Source organism: Sceloporus undulatus, chromosome 7 (assembly GCF_019175285.1).
Source record: "Sceloporus undulatus isolate JIND9_A2432 ecotype Alabama chromosome 7, SceUnd_v1.1, whole genome shotgun sequence".
Lineage (NCBI taxonomy): Eukaryota > Metazoa > Chordata > Lepidosauria > Squamata > Phrynosomatidae > Sceloporus > Sceloporus undulatus.
The window spans coordinates 28,325,277-28,348,781 of NC_056528.1; the positions used below are offsets into that span (position 1 = coordinate 28,325,277).

Below are 23,505 nucleotides of genomic sequence, written 5' to 3' on the forward strand. Positions count from 1 at the left end.
CCACACACCTTCCTTGAATTGCTATAACTCAGTTGCTTCAATGCCAACAGAAGAGGAAGAACAGTCTGGAGGGAGGAAGGTTTAGAAAAGAGAGAAGGAGGAACAGAGGAGGAAAGTTGTTGCGCTCTTTCTTTTACATCTTTGCGCTTTAACAAAAAGAGCCCACACGCGGTACTGCAGTAATATGCTGTCCTTTTCCCCAGATGTGCCTAAGTGCAGTGTGTGGGTAGGCCCATGCGCGCATACAGCCATGCTGTTTGAAAAGAAGCATGCACAGGGAGAAGATTTCCTTTTGATGGAAAAGAAAACTCATCTGTAATTTCCTTTCCCCCCCTTCCAGGCGACTTAAGCATCATGGCCTTCAGGATGCAGCTGGCTTTGGGGTGGATCGTGACACTCCTCGTTCCTGCTTCTTGTTCAGGTAAGAGCCATGGTGGGATGAGTTGTCTTCCTACCTTTCAAATCCATTGCCTGTGTTGGGTCTTTACAAAACATAAACGGGGGCAGAACTGCACTACAACTCCCAAAATCCCCCCGTCTATATGGCTGTTGAGGGATGCTGGTTGCTGAAGTAAGGTTGCCTGGTGCATCCCAGGTCAGTGAGAACAGTGAATCCATTCCCCTTTTGAGTCTGAACTTTGTGGTGGTTGTGTGCCTTCAAGTCATTTGCAACTTATGGCGACCCTATCATGGGGTTTTCTTGGCAAGATTGGTTCAGAGGAGGTTTGCCATGGCCATCCTCTGAGGCTGAGAGAGTGTGACTTTCCCAAGATCCCCCACTGGGTTTCCATGGCTAACTGGGAATTAGGGTCTCCAGAGTTGTAGTTCAGAGCTCAAACTGACACCAAGCTGGCTCTTTGGTTTGTCACAAGCTGCTTTAAGTCCCATCTGGGATAAAAATCAAATGAATACATCAATGAAGCAATTGTAGGTTTAGTTTTTGACTGTAAGCTGCATTGGGCGCAGAGTAGATTCACCCCCCTGCTAGTGTGAGATCAGCCATTGCACTGGATTCCCCCCCAAAGTAACTTTTCCCGCTCTGAATGGGAAAGGTCCTCTGTTGACAAGGTCAATGCTGAATACCCCCCCACCACCCCAAAAAAGAAACCTTTTCACATTCAGATCTTTTCCAGTTCAGAACCTTTCCTAGTTCTGAATGGGAGACATCTTCCACCAACCAAGCTGAAAAGATCAACACTAACCCTATGAATAAACTGTTACTTAGTATGGTTTTTTGGGGGCTTGTTTCTTTTATCCAGTGATCTGGACCAAACCATCACTTGAGGGTGGCACAGTTCTCTTTGCCAAATCCAGATGACCCCAAGGTTTATTGAATCCTAGAGTCGAAAGAGACTGCGAGGGCTATCCAGTCCATCCCCTGCCATGCAGGAACACACAGTCGAAGCATACCCAAGAGATGGCCATCCAGCCTCTGTTTAAAGACCTCCAAAGAAGGAGACTCCACCACTTTCCAAGGCAGTGTCTTCCACTGTTGAACAGCTTACTGTCAGGAAGTACCTCCTAATGTTGAGCTGGGATCGCTTTTCCTGTCATTTGAATCCATTCCTCCATGCCTTAATCTCTGGAGCAGCAGAGAACAAGCTTGCTCCATCTTCAGTAGGATACCCCTTCAAATATTCAAACAGGGCTATCATATCGCCAGTCTGGTCATCCAGTCCGGCCCCATTCTGCCATGATCCTATGATTCTATGAAGCAGAAAGCAGAAAGCCAAGATGGTGGGGTCCCCTTCTTTGGAGGGGCTTTCAGCAGAGGCTGGGTGGCCATCTGTCAAGGCTGCTTTGGTTGGGTGTTCTTGCATGGCAGATCCTGGGGGTCTCTTCCAACTCTATGATGAGATGAGGACAGGTAGTTGACTAGGCAGACAGATAATGACCCCCTGTTTTCAATGCTGATTTGGAGCCATGACTCCTTCCACACCAAAGATTTCCTGCATATAATGAGAAAAACCCACAGGTTGTCTGACTGTGTCCGAAAGCAGGCTGAGAGCCGGGAAGGTGAAAATTGAACACAGTTGGAAGTAAAATGCTCCGTACTGCAAAGCAGGTAGGAGAAGCCAAGAGGCACGACCTTTGTCATGGCTGCCTTCTCCTCAGATCCCCTTTCTGACTCCTTCCTAGCCTTTTGTTGACCAGGTGAGATTCATCTGTGTTGTGTTTTTCTGTTCCAGACTTTGTAATCCGATCTGCTTACATATTGTTTCTGGCCCGCCAACCTGTGCGTGTGCATATATAAATCACCCTCTGTCCCCTCCTTTTACTCCTCGGCCCAGTCCATTTCGAATTATCCACGTCTCTATTTTGTTCCCGGTTCGCTTTCTGGAAGCGGAGGGAACATTGTGTCCGCGGCCGGATAAATTGATAGAACAGTCCAACCTCATCTTTCGGAGCCTTTGGGGAAAAGCAGCCTTCGTCAGTCCCAGATCCTTGGGGAGGAAGAGGGCTCCAAGGCATTGTTTCTAGTGGTGAGAAAGCAAAGCCCAAACCTCTCCAAACCTCTTCAAAACTGCATGGTGCATCATCTCTAGGGTTGCCAGATCTTGTCTAGCTCCAAGTCTCCAGCTTTCAAGGAAAATCTCTAGGCAAAATTACAAGGATGCAAATGTTCCAGTTTTGGGGCATTCAGCTCCAAGCAAGAGAAAAAAGGTCACATGCCAAACTCCATCCCACCTAGAAGAGCAGGATTGTATTGGCCTTTTTTAGCTGCTGCATCACACTGTTGGCTCATGTTCAGTGTATGGTCTACTAAGGCCCCTATATCCCTTTTGCACGGATTACTTGAACTGTAGTGCCTAGAACTGGATTCAGTATTCCAGATGAGGTCTGACTAAAACAGAATAGAATGGGACTATTATTTTCCATGATATGGTTTGCAAGTTTTAATTCATGCTTTACTGCAAGTTGCAAAGACACTATAGTACAGTGGTTCCCAACCTTCCTAATGCCGCGACCCCTTAATACAGTTCCTCATGTTGTGGTGACCCAAACCCATGAAATTATTTTCATTGCTACTTCATAACTGTAATTAAATAGGTGTTTTCCAATGGTCTTAGGCGACCCCCATGAAAGGGTCATTCGACCCCCAAAGGGGTCCCGACCCACAGGTTGGGAACCACTGCTCTAGTAGGTCTGTATATTTACTTATCAAACCAGATGGTGGAGACAGAACAAGTTGGAAGGTGAACCTTGGTTCTACCATGATTGAGAGGGAAGGCCTCTTCCCACAATCATGGTAGAGCCAGGGCTCACCCTCCACTCTGCTCTGTATCCATCATCTGGCTACAAGCAAGCAGGATAGGTTAAATGTTCCCTGTTCCCCTGAGAAGAAACAGTCCCATCATTTGATCTTGATCTGGGAAAGCCCAGGCTGCATACCGTCTCACACTTCACAGCTAGATATTGGCACTCGTGTGCCCAAGCATCATCGGCACGTGGTCAAGAGGACAAAAGTTATTAAGGAGGAAATACACACAAGTTTAGAAAAGGCTGCAACAGCTTGCTTTTGCCTGATCTGACCCAAAAATCCCATCAAACAATTTTGAGCTCAGTGGAAGCTTACATCAGGATTATCATCAGAATGAATGCAGTTTGACACCACTTTATCTGTCAAGGCTGCATCCTTTGGAATCCTGGAATTTGTAGTTTGCTGTGGCACCAGAGCTCTCTGACAGAGAAGGTTGAAAAGCTCATTGAGGTCTCATTTCCACTTACAGATAAATCGGTGTGCGATCCAAATTGATGGATCAATTCGACATCGGAGCGTGGTTTCCACTACATTTGCCCTGATCGCATTTTCTGGCATCAAAATAACCCACTCATGGCTCGCATTCACGATGAACCAATTCAAAATGAATTGGTTCTAGCTGGCTGAAGGGCAAATTTGAATCAATTCCGATCTGCTTGTGGTTCACACTTGCATAGAATCGATTTATTGAAAAAGACGCGGAAAATGAGCACCAAAAACATGCCGGTTAAATGGGTCTGGTGCATGGCCCCCTTCACCGAATCGCTTCATCGATTCAATTTAATTGGGAACCAGGGTTGTTTGAATCGGTTCTAACTGAATTGTGATCTGGTTTAAAAGGTAGTGGGAATGAGGCCAAAATTGCAAACCCCAGAATTGTATCCCATTGATCCATGGCAGTGAAAGCGATGTCAAAAATGGATTACTTCTGCAGTGCAGATCCAGCCCCTTGTACACCAGTGAGGACTTTTACAACTCACATTCACCTGCGGAGTAAAATGACCACCCTTTCGAGGAGAGGAACAGAGTGATGGGCATCGCACTCCCTCTCAATGACTCACACGGGCCTCGCTTGCAGTGCCAGTTTCTTTGCTGGCACCGAACAGTGCCAAAGTGTTCCCTGGTGGCGTTCAAAACATGCACACTTTGTGGCGAGCGGGCTTTGTGTCTGCCCAGGATTAATCACCACTTCATTGGCAAGCTGTTGCATCTTCGCTTCTTTGCGTTAGACGCCGGCTGTGGTGGGTGAGTTTAATGTTCCGAATTCATGTCCCTCTATGCTTTGGGGACCCCAAGGAACACCATGCGAGGCTCTGACATTTTCCTGCGAGCAAAGAGCTCCTAATCCTTCCATCTGTCCTGTCGATGAACGTCACAAGGCCTCCAAAGGATCCGGGATACAGCTAAAAAAACACCCATCCCTCCAATTTATTATTAATTGCTCATAATCCACATTGTTGAAAACATGCGTTACATTTGCAATAATGGAGAGATGAATCTTGACCAAAAGCTTAGGCACTCAGTCGCTTAAATATTCCCATGTTCCAAGAGATGGAGCTTATGAGTCTCATGAATGGAGATTGGCCCTTTCAACTCTTTAACTGAGCTCTATATCGTGGCCCTTGACATCTTCCAGGAGTGCTTTACTTGTATATTTGTGGGCAGCAAAGGGTTGGTTTAGATGACCTCTGGGGTACCTTCTGACTCTTAAGATACTGCAATACTGTGATGCTAACACCACTTGAGGGAACTGTTGTGACCGCATGGAAAGTTCATGCCCAAGAGGAACAGGCCTGGCAGAATTGTGTTGTATGGTTTGTGTTTTGTGTGTTTGTTTGCAAAGGGACCTTGTTGTGCCTTTGAGACTCACTGAGCAAAATAATGTTTTCCCTGTATTATCATGAGCCCAAGCTATTGAAAGATAGCTGTTTATTGGTTTGTGTCTCTTTTCCTTTCTCGGCAGTGACACCACGAGTCCCGAAAATTGAATATTGTGTCACTTTCTGGGGGGGAAACATCACATGTTACTGGGATCTTCTGCCGGAGACGCATCCGCCAATGACATACACCCTCCATGTTACAGAGTGAGTTGTGTTACTTGTTGGCTTGAATAGGGCTCTCTATGTGGTTTTGGACTGCAGGTCCCAGCATCCAGGAGCAAGGAATGCTGGGAGCTGCGGTCAAAGCAACTTCATGATTCCCATCGTCCCGACTGGAGAACGATCATCAAATCAATTTTAACTAATAAATCAATACTTATGGGGATAGGTTTAATTCAAGAAATCTGCTCTAGTTAGCACTATCCATAATTCAGGCCATAACACTGTTTGTTCCATTTTAGTCTTCGAATCCGCTCTGGGTTTTATTCCAAATAGGGAAAAGGAGTGCTCCAACATAAGGATATAAATACCATAAATAAATACATTTAAAAATCTGGAATAATATATTCCTCTCTTATATAACCAGGGATAGTTGTGTTGGCCATATAACAAAGTACATAGTATCATTCAAAAGCCACAAAACAGGGATGCCTTTATTGGACCAACCAAAATGCACATTATACAGGTTGCAAGCTATATTCCTATATTTTCCCTATATTATATATTTGCATAATTCTGTTATTATATTATTCCTAATTTTTGCATAATATTATTCTTACATTTTGCATATTATTATCACTATACTGTATTTATTATTGTATTATATTCCTATATTATCACTATATGGCAGGGATGGTAGTGGTGGGTTCCATGTCAGTGGAACAGGGAATCTGCATCTGGGATCTGTTGCCGATAATCTCCCGTTTCAGGGAATCTGGACACTGCCGGAGAGATTTTGGGGCCCCTGCGGAATGCGTTGCCAAGCCGGAAGAGCGTTGGTGCAGCATCCCCATTGAGAACCTCTTTGCTTTCTACAAAATCAAACTCACGGCAGAGAACCAACAAGTCCGGCTTAGCTCTTTGGAAAAATGCATCCATGGAATGAACATTGGTAAGTACTAAGCAGCATGCAAGCTCTTGTTCAGGAAATCTAGACTCCCTTCCCAGTAATGTGTGATGTAGATGTAGTTGAAGATGTGCAAAAACCACATCGTAGGATCAATGGTGACACTAGGGTTGGTGTCACCCAGTGTTGTAACTTGACCTCTCCTTCCATCCCATCCCATACAAGATCCTTAGGAATGTTTTTTGTACTGATGTTACCCGTGAATCGTCGTTTCCGTACATCCCTGAATGTAGTGGTGATAGTTGTGATGTAAACAGCTATCAGCATTAAAATTAGACCTTTACATGACAATATCATACACACAGCCTAAGTGTATCCATGTGTACATAGTTTCATGTGGTTAAAGTGAAGATTGGATAAGATGTGATGTTTTTAAAGAAAGATGGATAGAGTGCCCCCTGAAAGTTGGGGCAAAGAAATGGACTCCAGGCCTAATCTAGATACTTAGAGTTGGGGATGGATGGATGGATGGATGAATAGATCAGGCACCCAATGGAAGGTCTTTGGGGTAGATCACCAGTAGATCCTGGTTTAGAGTATTGTACTGATGAACTGACGAATGGATGGATAAGACAGATAAATAATTGTCCCATGGAAGGATGTTGGGGCAGAGAACTGGCCTCTAGACCTAATCTAGTTACTCATCCCTGGGTTAGAGTTGGGGATGGATGGATGGACGGACAGATAGAGCAGGCACCCTGTGGAAGGTGCCTTGGGTAGAGAATTGATCTCCAGACCTAATCCAGTTATTCAGCTCTGGGTTAGAGTTGGATGGATGGCTAGATAGATAGATAGATGGAGCATGCAGCTAATGGAATGCCTTTGGGGTAGATCATTGATCTCCTAATCTAGTTACTCAGTCCTAGTTTAGTGTTGGACATGGATGGATGGATGGATGGATGGATGGATGGATGGATAAATAAGACAGATGAATAGATAATTGTCCCCTGGAAGGTCTCTGGGGCAGACAACTGGCCTCCAATCTATTTACTCACCATGGGTTAGAGTGCTGGAGATGGATAGATTGGATGGATTAGATAGATAGATAGATAGATAGATAGATAGATAGATAGATAGAGTGCCCCCGGAAGATCTTGGGGGCAGAGAACTGGCCTCAAACATAGTTACTTACCCTGGGTTAGAGTATCTAGGAGTAGCCGCGTTGGGCATATAGTAAATCCAAATAACATCCAAACAATGATACCTTTATAGGGCCAACCAAAATGCACAATTACATGTTGCAAGCTTTCGAAGTCATACTGGCTTCTTCGTCAGGCAAACAGGAGAAAGAAATTGAAGACGTTAGTCATAGGTCTACATTTTCTGTTTCTGGTCTTGGTTCAGATGGTAGATAGACAGACAGACAGACAGACTGACTGACTGACTGACTGACTGCCCGCCCCCTGGAAGGTCTTTATGGCAGGCCTAATCTAGTTATTAGGTCCTAATGTAGTTATTCACCTCTGAGCTAGAGTTGGGGTTGGATGGATAGGTATGTAGGTAGGTAGAACTGGTTTCCAGACCTAATGCAGTTATTCACTCCTGTGTTAAAGTGTTGGACTGAGATTTGAGGGGGATCAAGGTTCTAGGACAGAATAGGGGAATTTCAGCACAGAATAAGTAAAGAGATAGTACAGGAATAATTGACTGATCTAAACAGATATAAATCTCCAGGACCAGATGAACTGCATCTAAGAGTTTTAAAAGAACTGGCAAATGTAATATCGGAGCCATTGACAATCATATTTGAAAACTCCTGGAAAACAGGAGAAATCCCAGCAGACTGGCAGAGGGCAAACGTTGTCCCCATCTTCAAAAGGGGGAAAAAGAGGATCCCAACAATTATCGTCCAGTTAGTCTGACATCTATACCAGGAAAGATTCCAGAGCAAATCATTAAACAGAGAGTCTTTGAACATCTAGAAAGCAATGCCATAATCACAAAAAGTCAACATGGGTTTCAGAGAAAGAAGTCATGCCAGACAAACCTAATCTCTTTCTTTGATAAAATTACCAGCTTGGTAGATGAAGGGAATGCTGTGGATATAGTATATCTTGATTTCAGTAAGGCCTTTGACAAAGTTCCCCATGACATTCTTGCAAACAAGCTTGTAAAATGTGGGCTAGACAAAGGAACTGTTACGTGGATCTGTAATTGGTTGACCGGCTGAACCCAAAGGATGCTCAGCAATGGCTCCTTTTCATCCTGGAGAGAAGTGACCAGTGGGGTGTCCAGTGGGGCTCTGTCCTGGGGCCAATGCTATTCAACATCTTTAATAATGACTTGGAGGACAAAATTGGGGGCATACTTATCAAATGTGCAGATGAGACCAAATTAGGAGGAGTAAGTAGCTAATACCCCAGAGGACAGGATCAAGATTCAAAATGACCTGAATAGACTAGAAAGCTGGGCCAAAGCTAACAAAATGAAATTCAACACAGAGAAATGTAAGGTACTGCACTTAGGGCAGAAAAATGAAATGCACAGATATAGGATGGGTGACACCTGGCTGAATGAAACTACATGTGAAAGGGATCTGGGAGTTCAAGTAGACGATAAGTTGAACATGAGTCAACAGTGCGATACGGCAGCTAAAAAGGCCAATGCAATTTTAGGCTGCATCAATAAAAGTATAGTGTCTAGATCAAGAGAAGTAATAGTGCCACTGTATTCTGCTTTGGTCAGGCCCCACCTGGAATATTGTGTCCAGTTCTGGGAAACACAATTCAAAAAGGACATTGAGAAACTGGAGTGTGTCCAAAGGAGGGCAACTAAAATGGTGAAAGGTCTGGAAACCATGCCCTATGAGGAACGACTTAGGGAGCTGGGGATTAAGGGCTGTTCGACAGTGGAACACACTCCTTCCTCAGAGATTATGGTGGAGTCTCCTTCCTTGGAGGTCTTTAAACAGAGACTGAATGGCCATCTGTCAATGGAGATGCTTTGACTGAGAGTTCCTGAGTAGCAGGGGGTTGGACTGGATGGCCCTTGTGGTCTCTTCCAACTATGATTCTATGATTCTAGTCCTTACTGAGCCATGAAACTCACCATGTAACTTTAGAGCAGTCCTCCTCTCTGTCCCAGCCTGCCTACCTCACAAGGTTGTTGTGAGGATCAAATATGAGAGGGAAAGAGAACCGGGCAGACAGGGTTGGTGTAAGAATAAAAATATGTGGGGGAGAAGGAAATCTGTTGCCGCAAGTGCGTTTGCGGAAAGGTGAAGCATGCAATTAAAAAAGAACAATACTGTAATTCAATTTCCTTTATGTATATATAAAAATGGCTTAGTGGATGACTTACACGGTGGAGCTCTCCGGAGGAAGCAGTTTTTAAAAAGAGGCATGCCTTTTTTTAAAGTTCAAAAGACAAGATTGAACAATGGTTGCAAAGGGATAAACGCATCCGTGACTCCCACAACCAAAAGGTCGGGGTGAATGTATAAAACAATGATGCAAAATGGAAAAGGAGACAAAAGCGATCTGCAGATGAAAAGGCTTTATAGACTAGTCTGAAGGACAGATCGCAGATGAAACGTTGGAGAAGGCTATATTAGACATAGACAGCTGTATGAAATGGAACAATTATGGCGGCTACGTAATACAACGTTTGTCGAATCGCTTTGGATACAGACTGGAGCAGGCCTCGGAAATGTTGCTGGTTTGGACTCGAAGTCCCAGCATTCCCTTGCTAGCATGGTCACTGGAGGATTCTGGGAGCTGGAGTCCCAAAAAGTAACTTTTTCTGAGTTTTGATGGGGAGGGGGGAAACATACGATTCTGTAACTCACGTCGCTCTCTTTAATTTTATTGTATTTTATTTTATTGTATTCTCTGTATTTTTATTGCTGTATCCCGCCTGGATTCCTTGTGACTGGGGGGGCTAATAATAATAATAATAATAATAATAATAATAATTATTATTATTATTATACTTAAACCTTGGGAGAGCTGTGAGATTCAGGCTCCATCTGCACTGCAGAAATAATGCAGTTTGACACTGTTTTAACTGCCCTGGCTCAATGCAAAGTAAGTCTGGGATTTGTAGTTTAGATTGTACGCCATTGGCAGGTTATAGGTTGTTTTGATGATGTCTGTAAAGTGCCATGCAAATTTATGGCGCTGTATAAATTAACATTAATAGTAGTAGTAGTAGTAGTTTGGTGAGGCACTCAGTCTTCTCTGTCAGAGACTATGGTAAACTACAAATCCCATGATGCTATAGCATTGAACCACGGCAGTTAAAAGCCCCGTCAAACTGCATTATCTCTGCAGTGCAGATTCAGCCTCATTTCCATTCTCTGTCCCAGTTTTTGAAAAACAAATTAATGCATTTTCCAATTATTGGCAATTTACTGAATAATAAAATAAGGGGAAGGTTTAGCACACGGAGAGTTGGAGTAAAGGCAGCAGGTCGGACCTTTGATGGTCGGTTCAGGTTTCTAGTCCCTAAGGGGAGCAAAGTGGAATATTGAAAGGGAAATATCACCTGGAATATTGTGTCCAGTTCTGGGCAACACAAGTCAAGAAGGATGTGGAGAAGCTGGAGCATGTCTAGAGGAAGGCGAACAAAATGGCGATGGGTTTGGAAACTATAAAGCCTTGCTTAGGGAGCTGGGGATGTTTAGCCTGGAGAAGAGAAGGTTAAGAGGTGATATGATAGCCCTGTTTAAGTATTGGAAGGGAGGTCATTTTGGGGAGGGAGCAAGCTTGTTTTCTGCTGCTCCAGAGAATAGGACGCAATGGAGCAATGGATGCAAGCTACAGGAAAAGAGATTCCACCTCAACATTCGGAGGAACTTCCTGATGGTAAAAGCTATTCAACAGTGGAATTGGCTGCCTCCAAGGAGTCTCCTTCTTTGGAGGTTTTCAAACAGAGGCTGGATGGCCATCTGTTGGGGGTACTTGGATTGTGTATTCCTGCATGGCAGAATGAGGTTCGATTGGATAATCTTTAGGGATCCCTTCCAGCTCTAGGAATCTATTATTCTAAAGTGGTAGCCACTGCATGGAAGAGGTTGGGTGGGTTCTTTGTCCCTTGCCTTTGAGAGCTGCATTCTCTTCTTCTCCCCATTTACTTTTACCCAAGTAAAACTGAGTCCCCCAGTGATTCGTGCGATCCTTGCGAACCAGAGCCGTTGCTTCCAGATGGAATGGGACCTACCAGGAGATGAGATCCTGTCTGCGTCGGAGGCCCAGTATGAGATCCATTACCGGGACTTGGCAGAGACCTCCTGGACACAGGTGAGCGGCTGGTTTTTTTTTGCATCAGTTCTTTTCATCAGGGTTGAAATTGGAGTGAAATATTTTCTTTCATTTGTTCATTTTTTAAAAACTTTGGCCTGATTCCCACTACCTTTTAAACCGGATCACAAATTCGTTTGAACCAGCTCACATGACCCTGGTTCCCACTTGAACTGGTTCGCTGAAGCGATTCGGAGAGGGGGGCCATGCGCTCTGCTCATTTAACCCGCCTCTTTTTGACGATGACATTTTCTGTGTCTTTTTGGATAAATCGATTCTGCGCAAGTGTGAACCAGATGCGGATCGGAATCGATTTAAATTTGCCCTTTGGCCAGCTGGAGCGGGTCCATTTTGAACCGATTCATTTGTGAATGCAAACCACAAGTGGGTTGTTTTACAGGGGGAAAATGCAATCGGGGCAAATGTAGTGAGAATGAATCAATCCATTGATTCGGAGTGCAAACCACTTTTTTTGTAAGTGGGAATGAGACCTTTGTAACTTAGTGTTTCTCTTAGCAATTTAAGTCTAACAACGAAAGCCAGTGTGGTGTAGTGGTTTGAGTGTTGCATTATGATGCTGGAGGTCAGGGTTCGAATCCTGGTTTGGCACGGAAACCCACTGGGTGACATCAGGTGAGTTACACTCTCTCAGCCTCAGAGGATGGTCATGGCAAACCATGAAGCTGGAAAGGCACCCAAAGGACCATCTTAGGTTTTCTTTATGGGGTTTTCTGGGCGCAATTTGCTCCGAGGGAGGTTTTCCCCTTGGTTTTTCCATGGCCAAGCAGGGATTCGAACCCTGGTCTCTAGAATTGTAGTCCAACACTGAAACCACTGTACTACACTGTCTCTATTTCTTGGTGAGATTTCTTCATTGCCTTTTCGGAGGCTGAGAGAGAGTGACTAGCCCAAGGCCACCCAGTTGTGGGGATACAAACCCTGGTCTCAGACTCCTAGCCTAACAGAAATATATCTTATGGATTGCTCATTGCAACTCTAAGAAGAAATGATGCAAACTCCTCTCTCCCGGTTTGTCGTCTTTCCTCCTCCGAAGGTGAATTTTACAGTGGTGGAGAACGCAGCAGCCTTTGCAAACATCTGCGGCGTTTCCCCTTTCACCAACTACTCTGTCCGGGTGCGAGCCAAATACCTGCACAGCTCTTCTCTCCAAAGCAATGAAGGTCCCGTCTGGAGTGAATGGAGCGCAGAGAGATTTGTAAGGACACTGCCTGCAGGTGAGAAGACTGAGTCGCCTTAAGCAGTGGTCAGGGCAGAAGTGTCACATGTTTTGACCTTCCTTCCTTCCTTCCTTCCTTCCTTCCTCCTTATCTCCCTCCCTCCCTCCCTCCTTCCTTCCTTCCTTTCCTTCCTTCCTTCCTTTCCTTCCTTTTTTCTTTCTTCTTATCCCTCCTCCTTTCTTCTTCTTTTGTCCTTTCTTTCCTCCCTTCTTTCCACATTTCCTCCCTCCTTTCATTGTCCTTTCCTTTCTCCCTCCCTCCTTCCCTTCATTCCTTCCTCCCTATCCCCCTCCCATCGTCCCTTCTCCATCTTTTGGGTTTCTATGGCTCAGCAGGGATTTGAACCCAGGTCTCCGGAGTCATAGTCCAACACTCAAACCACTGCACCATGTTGGCACTAATAGTAACTTCAAGCCCATCTTAAAAAGCATAAAACCAGCTTCTTCAAGGGGGGAAGCTCTCTTTCTTAGGCCTCCAATAAAAGTTTCAGCTCCCCAATCAACCTAGTGATAGGAAGCTAACTTGGTTGATAAACTAACTTTTGTCTCTATTGCTCCTACAGTTTTAATGTACGATTTCAAGTTTTTTTATCCGCTTGAATCTGTTGGTTTCTTCTGCAGTTCCTTCCAGAGGACCGGCCCTTTGGAGGAAACTAGGAGCCCCGGATGCTTATGGAAAGAGATCCGTTGTCCTGATGTGGAAGGTAAGGAAGGAAACCTCGCATGCCACGACTAGAGATAGGAAAGGTTGAGCATGATCATTTAGGAGCTTTCCAAAAATCCAAATTCAATGCATTTAAGGGGGCATATATTTAAGTAAGTTAAGTTTGGGATTCAGATGTCTGTTGCATTGCAACACTAGCAAGTCTAAAACAAAAACAACTTTTAAAAAAATGTCATCCATGATTTTATTCTGGAATGTACATCTTTTTAAAAATATTTTCAAACCGTGGATGCTTGACTCTGAAGACAGAAAAAAACATAATCCTTGGCTACCGAGGGCTGACTGTAATTTAAGTCTTGGAATAGGACATGGCACCAGTTTTGGCCCAATTCTTCTTTTCCTTTCCATTTTCTGTTTAGCCCTTGAAGCCAACGGAAGCCAATGGAGAAATTTTGGCATACCGTCTCCGCTCTCAAAGGAAGGGGGAGCCCGCAATCCTGCAGTGCCTCACTAAAGACCTTCAATGTACCCTCTTTCTCCCAGCTCAGGTCGGGTACACCTTCTTCATTGCAGCCAGCAATGCTGTGGGGGTCTCTCCCTCGAGCAAAATTGTGGTCCCACCATCCGGCGGCCAAGAAGGTAAGCCTTCCAAATTGGCCCATGTTTGGGAAATGCATAGGGTTACCTCTATGGGAGCCAGGTTGGAGAAGGGATTGCCAAGATGGACTCAGCTTCTCACTAGGCAAGAGCGCATGGTAACTAAGGTTACTTTAGGCATGGATGAGGAAGGGCACATAGTTGTCAGAGTTGGCTCTGTGCATCAATGAGGAAGGGCACATTGTCGGAAAGGTTGACCCTATCATGGAGGTTTTTCAACAGAGGCTGGATGGCCATCTGTTGGGGGTGCTTTGAATGTGAGTTCCTGCATGGCAAGGCGTTGGACTGGATAGCCCTTGGGGGCTCTTCCAACTCTATGATTCTGTGGCTGGAAAAATGCATGCAACTGCCAAGACTGGCTCTGGACATGGCAGTGAAAGAGTGCATTACTATTACTGTTTCTACTATTATTGTTGTTGTTGAGCTCGCCCCAAAAACCTGGAGAATCTGCATCATCATCATCATCATCTCCTGCTTGGACACAATCCATAAAAACTGGAGACTCAGGGCCAGGTCTTGAGTGCTGGCAATGCTACACATGCCAGAATCAGACGTCCTGACATAGATATGGACCCAAATGTATCCTTATTTTCACTATCTCTTGTTCCTTTTTTAACCCCTGCCACATAACTGGCTTTCTTTGTGTCCTTCATCTTCCAATACTTCCTTCGGCATTCTTGTGTGCCTTCAACACATTTCTGACTTACGACGACACTAAGCCAAACCTGTCATGGGGTTTTCTTGGCCAGATTGGCTCAGAGGGGTTTGCCTTTGTGGCCCTTTTCATCGATGGGGTGAACTCATCAATGAACTTGCAATTGCGCTAGTTTTTGCAGTCGTAAATGAATAGCTACGTTACAATTCAATATCATTTTTTAAAAACTGGAGAATGGGAATGAGACTGAATCTTCATTGCTGAAATAATGCAGTTTGGCAGCACTTCAGCTGCCAAGGCTCCATACTATACAATCCTGGGGTTTGTAGTTTGTGGTTTGTAGTTTGTGGTGGCACCAGTGCTCTCTGCTAAGAGAAGGCTAAAACTACACGTCCCAGAATTCCATAGCACAGAGCCATGGCAATTAAAGCGGTGCCAAACTACATTGTTTTTGCAGTGCAGCAGGCAGCCTAAGTTGCTTTACGGATGTCACATAGCTACTTTTTAACTTTATTTTGGAGGCTATTTCTAGATATTTTCAGATGCGTTTTGGTATGGCTTTTTCAAATGCCATTTCATCATGCCTTTCATTTATCCAATTCCACCCTCCAAAAGAATAATGCAAAAGCAATGAAGAACATAGTAAGTATTGCAATAAGTGACTTTCTAAGCATTCCAACGAGTAATTGCAGTGAATTATAACAGGACAAATTACTTTTTAAAAGTAAGATTCCTTATAGGAACTAACTATTGCTCCTCCAGCTTCCAGTTCTAATTACAGGTAATTATTTTATAATAGTAACTAACTAAGCTTTATTTTCTTCCAGATCCATCCTCCCCGCTTCCAGTTCTCGCCTCACCAGTGGGGGAAAAGGGCCTCCTCATTCAGTGGTCTCTTCCCAGCTTCCCGCAGATGCATTACATTTTGGAGTGGGGCCGCTTACCTGAGAAAGAGGGTGCCAACATTTTCTGGCGCCATCAGCCTGGGAACGTCAACCACATGGTCATTAATGGTGAGCCAGTAGATCAGATTCAGCGTGGCATTGTGGACTCTGGAGACCAGGGTTCGGTTCCTAGCTCAGCCATGAAACCTACTGGGCAACCTTGGACGAGTCACATTCTCTCAGCCTCAGGGGATGGCAAGGGCAAACCTCTTCTGAACAAATCTTGCCAAGAAAACCACATGATTGGTTCGCCTTAGTGTTGCCGAAATGACTTGAAGGCAAACAGCACACATACAGTAGTCCAGATAGCTGGGGAACAGTCTGGATTATCAGATTTAACTCCATAGACAAAGCTGTCCTAGGGATCTCCTTGCCCTTTGCAGACTTGGTTGTTATTGTTGTTAACTGCCATCAACTTGATTTTGGCTTATAGCAACCCTATTAAATGGGAGACTTGCAAGTCACCCTAATCCATCCTACTCAAGCCTTGCAAACTCAGGGCTTCCTTGACGGAGTCTTATCCACCTGGAAGGAAGTCTTCCTCTTTTCCTACTGGCTTCTACTTTGCCAAACATTATTGTCTTTTCTAGTGAGCCATGCCTTGATATGTCAAAAGGCTCAGTTTAGTCATCTTAACTTCTATGGAGAGCTCAGGATTCATTTGCTGCTAGAGATTTTTACATTAAATTGATATGTAACTAGGGGGGTGCAAGGGGTGCGGACCAAACCGAGTGACATATCAGAGTGCATTGAACAACCGGTGGGACGGTGGTGCCCATCCATCCCAAGAAATACATCCTTGGCCACTCACCTCCACCAGCAGTTTGCATAATACACTAATATGTAGATTAACCCCATGAGATTTTTGCAGCAGCACCTTGGATAAATTGCAAGCCCTGTTTAGTTCTGTTTTAGGGGAGAAATAAGGTTAACTTTCCTTAAATCTGACCTGAAAGATCAGAAGGGAAGTGCGGTGCGTTCATGTTTTGCATGGATTTCACCACTATGGATTCTGTTTTCTTTCCCTGCAGAAGCAATTGAGCCAGGACATCTCTATAATCTCAAGCTCTTTGCCCTCATCGATGGCACCATTTGGGCCTCGGGTTCTACCAGCAGTTACTCGAAACAGATTGGTATGTGGACCAGAATAAATCTGATCTCAAGAAACACTTTCTGACCTTTTATCATTCCCTCTGTTTGTTCTGCATTGTTGTTCTGTGCCTCCGAGTCGTTTTTTGACTTATGGCGACCCTCTGGCCGAACTTATCATGGGGTTTTCTTGGCAAGTTTATTCAGAGTGGGTTTGCCATGGCCATTGTCTGAGGCTGGGAGAGTGTGACTTGCCCAAGGTCACCCTGTGAGTTTTTATGCTCGAGCAGGGATTTGAACCCTGATCTCCAGAGTCATAGTCCAGCACTTAAACCACTACACCATGCTGGTTATTATGCATGCCATTCCTTATATATGGATATCCCAGTCAACAAAGTCAGTGTGTTCCTGGGCATTGCATTTCTAATAGAAAATCTGGTACCAGAGGCAAAGATAACATGGGAAGAATAGGGTTAGGTTTCTGCAGCACCAAAGAGTATCCTGACAAGGGCAATAACTAAGTGGTAGGGGCAGCTTTATGGATCCCATGTCAGTGGGGCAGTGGATCCATGCCAAGTTTGAAGGGAGAGGTGGAGAAGCAAGAGAGAGCTTTGGAGGGAGCTCTCGGAGGTGCTGGACCTATTTGGGAATATCATTCAGAGCCTTGGACAGCTCACCTATAACCAGTACGAAAACCTGGACTGGATTCATTGCCCCACTGACATGGGAAACACCAACCACTGAGCTTCCTTGTTGCTTTACGTTGGTGTCATAGTTGCATTTTGCTGATGCTAATGTGTACTCTTTTCCAGCTCCACTTCGGGCACCGTCTTTGTATCCTGTCCAGATCTGGAAATCCCAGGTTAAGTTGCTGTGGGAGAAACTCCCTTTGGAGGACCGGGGTGGAGTGATCCGGAACTACTCCATCTGCTACAAAGAAGACGGAAGGGATGAGCAGAGTAAGGGCAGCATTTGGGGGGATTAGGTTAATCCCATGATTCTGAAAGCATGGCATACTGAGCATTGGACTCTGGAGACTGGAGTTTGATTTCCAGCTTGGCCATGAAACCCACTGGGTGACCTTGGGCAAGTCACACTCTCTCAGCTTCAGGGGAAGGCAAAGGCAAGCCTCCTTTGAGCAGATCTTGCCAAGATAACCCCATGATAGCTATGTCTATTAGGGTCGCCATGAGTCCGAAATGACATGAAGGCACACAACCACAACAAACAGTGGGGATAAAAAGTCACACTCTCTCAGCCTCAAAGGAAGGCAATGGCAAATCCCCCTCTGAGCAAATCTTGCCTAGGAAACCCCTGGGATAGGTTCACCTTAAGGTTGCCTTTGGTTTGCCTTTGTGGTGATGCCCTCTGCTTTGTTTCTCAACAGCGGTGGTTGTAGAGGGTTCAGTGCAGAGTTATCTCATCAAAGGCCTTAGACCCGGATCCATGATCAGGGTCTCCATTGCTGCCTCCACCGAAGGAGGGAGCACCCGGGGACCAGCGTTGTCCATCCGAATGAAGAGCAACGGTGAGTAAGACTCCGGGAGACCCCTCCCCACTACATAGTGGTAGCACTGTGCTTCTACTTTAACTGCCATAGCAACACTTTGGGACTGGTAATGTCTGAATCATAGCGTTGGAAGGTACCCACGTGGGCCATCCAGTCCAACCCCATTCCGCTATGCAAGAAGACACAATCCAATCCTTCCCAACAGGTAGCAGCCTCTGCTTAAAAACCTCCAAAGAAGGAGGCTCATCCACCCTCCAAGGAAGCATCTTCCATTATCAAACACCTCTAACTCTCAGGAGGTTCTTTGGCTGATCTTGGCCAAGATTCCTTTTCTAAGTACAGTAATTGAACCTCCAGCCTCAATGCAGCCGATCAGATCTTCCAGACTCTCCTTTTCTCTATCTTTTTCTTTTTCTCCTCCATAGGTCACGGAGAAGCCGAAACTTTGTTATCCGTTCTTTGCGTGGGGTTCCTTCTCCTCCTCCTCTTTGTTGCCGGCTCTTTGACTTGCATCTGGAAACATCGGTGGTATGTCTTTTTCAAAAAGTAGTCAGGATTATAAACAGACTGGAATATGGACATTACAAAAGGGATGGTAATAAATCCAATAACTTCAACAACAACAAATAATCCACCCAACAGTGATTCCTTTACTGGGCCAACCAAAATGCACAATATCCACGTTGCAAGCTTTCAGAGCTCCACTGGCTTCTTCATCAGGAAAGGTATTACATACCATACAGGAGAAGAAGAAACTTGACTATGTTAGTCATAGGCCAGCATTTTGCTTTTTTCTGTTCTTAGTTCAGATGGTATGGAGGGGTATTATTTGCAAGGTAGTAGTTACCTCCTTCTTCTGGCCATGTGGCAACTGGGAGATTCTCAAATTTAGCATCCATGGCAACACATATATTGTGCATGTTGGTTGGCCAATAAAGGTATCACTGATGGATCTCTGTTTGTATTTGTTAAATGGCCAACACAGCTACCCCTGAATGTTAACATCCATTTGCAACACAAAAAGATACTTCCTTTGCAATGCAGTCTGTCTCCATCCTTTGTGAGGTCTCAGGCCCCTTTGTTAGGCAGAGGATACTGAATCTCTCATAGAGCATTCATGCTTTTGCATCAGGAAAACCTGAAGTGCCTTTGAGTTTAAACATGCCAACACAGTCCCAATATTGGGGGGGGGGGGAATGCTTTACCTTTGTTGGAGGCAGAAACCTCAAATAGTAAAGTCCCACTGAATCTTTCTTTAGGGTTTTCCAGTTGTGGCTATAATGTGGCATCTTGAGGGATGAGTGTATAAGAAAACCTTCCCATTAAGCCTGAGAATGGCAGATATGATGATGATAATAATCATGTGGCCCTCCAGATGGCAACTTCCAGCATTCCTTGCATTGTCTGCAGCTTGAATGCATTGCTCCATGTCAGAGTCTCCGGAGCAGCAGAAAACAAGCTTGCTCCATCCTCAACATGACCTCCCTTCAAATATTTGAACATGGCTATCATGTCACTTGTTAGCCTTCTCTTCTCCAGGCTAAACATACCCATCTCCCTAACGCATTCCTCATAGGCCTTGGTGGTTTCTAGACCCTTCGCCATTTGGGTCACCCTCCTCTGGACATGCTCCAGCTTGTCCACATCCATCTTTGAATCGTGGTACCCAGAAATGGACACAGAGGAGGTCTGACCAAAGCAGAATAGAGCGGCGATATTACTTCCCTCGACCTAGACACTAGACATGCAAATCTATTCATAAAGATGGAAATCCCATGCTGGATTCCAGCCGTAATATTTATTGATTGGAACAATGCAATGGATAACTGGCAAGCCAAATGTTACGCTCTCTCTCTCTTTCCTTTTAAAATTGCATTTTGAATCTTTTTCATTCACTTTTCAGGGTTCAGAAATACCTCTGGCCGCAAATCCCAGATCCAGCAAAAAGCAACCTCGCCACATGGATGCCACCCAAAATGTGTCTGGTTAGTAGACGGCATTGCCAGAGGGGACTGGTGACTCCCATGTCAGCGGGGCTTTGAATCTGGCCCGGATTTTAGACTAAACCAGAAAGGAGCCATCTAAGGTGCTAAACCTCTTTTGGGGGGTTGAATAGGAAATAGTGGTCAGCGCCCCTTTAAAAGTTCAATATGACACTGAGAACGGATTCCTCAACCCATTGATACAGAAGTCACTAGCCACCCTTGTTGTTGTTGTTGTTGTTGTTGTGTACCTTCATGGGGACCTTTTGCTTTCCTTTTTTAATTTTTATAAGCAGCAAAGCAGATATTATTTAACAATATATAGTTTACATACATAAGCCAACATCCAAGCTTTTTCTCCGATCAAATCTGCATGTCAGTAGTAATGACAATCCAAGCTTTATCACTTTTCTCCAATGTAAAACCCCTCTACCTCCATTGTATGTCACTTTTCATTTGGGTTTCTAATAGAGCGGTTCGATATTGAAAATATATTCTTCTAGAAAGTTGATCAAGATTTCCTTAGTCCGTCCACCTCTTATCTAAGCTAGTCTTTACATTTGTGAGACTGCCCTTTCCCCCTAAAAAACTTATATACCCATTCTAACCTTCCTCTGTTCATCTTTGCAATTGTATAATACATTTGTGAGTATCTTAGCTGCTGTGGCTACAGAGTGATTTTTTAAAATATATGAAAAGACAGTGAGGCCAGAATGCATTCACTTAAAGTCGCTAGTTCAGTGCAATTACGTGAATGCGCATTGCATTCGAACTGGCTCCTCATTGCCCGAAAATAGCATGCCATTGCCCGAATTTGCTTGTGGCAGTCTATCACACAATAACGTTAAACCCCATGATTGCGTTCAGATTGCCATTGGATTCCAATTCCCCTTTGATAAACTCCATAGACTAGGTTTGCCATTGCTTTCATCTTAGGCTGAGAGTATGAGACGTGTCCAAAGTCACCAAATGGGTTTCTTTAGAATTGAGCCCAGACTCCTAGTCCAACACTTCAGTCGCACACTGCACAACACCACAACCTGGCCAAACCTATTATTATTATTATTATTATTATTATTATTATTATTTTATATAGTGCCATAAGTTTACATAATAATAATAATAATAATAATAATAATAATATGATTTATTTGTATACCGCTTTTCCTACGATCAAAGCGGTTTACAGCATACATATGCATATACAACAACAAAGCAAGTACAGTAACAAAAAAAAAAGGCACTTTGCAGATACAATCAATTCTAAACATCAAATCCTGCCAAAGGCGTACAATCTAAGGAGCAATAAAATATAAAACTATGCAATAATTATAACAAATTCCGCAGGTAAAGCACATTACTATAAAAGCAACTAATATAGGTAATCATTAAGTCCCCATACTGGGAGGAAGACAGGTTATAAATTAATGATGATAATAATAATAAATACGGTAATTAAGATTGGAGAGAAAGAAACTTCTAAATTGGCCGGCGTATTTAGAAAATGTTTTAATTGAGTATGGTCCAAAACACATTGCAGAAAAAAACCTCTTTAATTGCTCCGGTTCAGTGCTAGGGAATCCTGGGAACTGTAGTTTATTGTGGCACCAGAGCTCTCTGACAGAGAAGGCTAAATGTCTCACAAATACTAAGTTGTATCCTATTCGATGTTGTGCAATGATTTGTTTGTTTGTATTGATGGGTCATTGGACTGCAATAATAAATACTACTGCTACTAATGTCTTGATCACTTCCCCATTTGCAATCCTCAGGATCCGTCCTCGCGTTGCACAGAAACGTGGAGCCAAGGTTATCTCACTCTGACTATCGGTGACCTCTTGGGGGTCCATACTTCCCAACAAGAAGGATCCGACCCAAGGAAGTTTCTCGGTGACCAGTGGTTGCTTCAGGTCCCCAGCACTTTCCAGAAGACCATCTCCATCAATGGAAAGAGGGGCACCTTGTGGGAAGATGGAGAAGGACCCCCCAAATCCACAGCCGCCAATGAGGTGGACTACTCGAAAGTGGTTGTGGTCCATAACAGCCGCGGGCTCCAAGAATCGTGGAGGAGTCCTCATCATTCCCATTCCTTTTCCAAAGCACCGGATCCGCAAAATGTATATTCCAGAACCCTGTTCGGACAAAGCGTTTGGCTTCAGAATTTGACCTATGAAGTTGTGGTGCAAAACAGAGCACTCAAATCCACCGGCGAATTCCCGCTCCTGGGTAGTCTGATGGCGATGGAAAGAGATCTCCATCCAGCTGAAATCCCATGCAGAGATAACTTGCAAAACTCGTAACCTTTCTTGCAAGGTTTTTATAAGACCTTAGATGTTTGCAGTCCAGCAGCTCTGGCGTTCCTGAGAACCATCATCATCATCATCATCTTGCCAGCAAACAATCTGAAAACATTATTTGAAGATGCCAGCCACAGATGCCAGCGAAACGTCAGGAATAAACGCCTCTAGAACATGACCCGAAAAACCCACAAAACACTATGGATACCGGCCATGAAAGCCTTCGACTTCACAAATCTGAAAATAAATAGCAAAGATTGCACAAGACCACACTCCTTGCAAGATATAAGGCCTTAGATCTTTGCAGGCCAGCAGTTCTGGTGCTACTGAGAATCATCATCATCGTCATTGTCACCATCGTCACCATATTGCAAGCCAACAATCCAAAAATAAATAGCAAAAACTGAACAAGGCCACACTTCTCGCAAGATTTTTTAATAAGACCTTACATCTTTGCAGTCCATCACTTCTGGTGTTACTGAGAATCATTGTTGTTATCATGGTTTTTAGTTTTTCCTGCTCCTTCTCCTCCATCCTTGTTCCCTTCCTCCTCTTTCTCTTTCTCCTTCTCTTTCTCCCCCTCTTCTTCCTCCAACAACTTTTGTTGTTGTTTATGGTAGTCCTATCCTATATCATATCCTAGGGTTTTCTTGGCCAGATTTCTTCACAGGGAGCTTGCCATGGCCTTCCTTGGAGGGCTGAGAGAGTGTGACTTACCCAAGATCCCCCAGTGAGTTTCCGCGGCCAAGCGACAATTTGAACCCTGGTTTCCTGGAATCCTACTTGAACACTCTCCAACCACTATACAACACTCCTTTCTACACCATCTACAGAATATCTATACCTATCTATAGAATCTATATATCAATAATAACCTACGGATTGAGGCAGGTTATAGTAAAAGAAATGAAGTTACATAACAATCTGTAAACTGTAATCTATAATGTATCTATAGAATCCAC

General features: G+C 44.2%; 1 protein-coding gene across 1 annotated transcript; it reads left to right on the forward strand.

The window, feature by feature from the left end:
• The first annotated feature begins 117 nt into the window (after positions 1–117).
• On the forward strand, positions 118–23,054 carry LOC121936948 (interleukin-6 receptor subunit beta-like). The gene is made up of 14 exons (XM_042479673.1): positions 118–421; positions 5,226–5,346; positions 6,072–6,253; positions 11,354–11,508; positions 12,563–12,743; positions 13,367–13,449; positions 13,829–14,048; positions 15,549–15,734; positions 16,697–16,798; positions 17,567–17,713; positions 18,142–18,282; positions 18,690–18,792; positions 20,168–20,249; positions 22,019–23,054. Exons 1-14 carry the CDS (start codon positions 355–357, stop codon positions 22,544–22,546), a joined length of 2,298 nt encoding a protein of 765 aa, XP_042335607.1. The 5' UTR covers positions 118–354; the 3' UTR covers positions 22,547–23,054.
• Positions 23,055–23,505: the final 451 nt, after the last annotated feature.

Coding starts and splice junctions, on each gene's coding strand:
- LOC121936948 (XM_042479673.1), top strand. CDS start 355: ATGGCCTTCAGGATGCAGCTGGCTTTGGGGTGGATCGTGACACTCCTC. Junction 13,450..13,828: donor CCGTTGTCCTGATGTGGAAG/GTAAGGAAGGAA, acceptor TTTTCTGTTTAG/CCCTTGAAGCCAACGGAAGC. Junction 17,714..18,141: donor AGACGGAAGGGATGAGCAGA/GTAAGGGCAGCA, acceptor GTTTCTCAACAG/CGGTGGTTGTAGAGGGTTCA.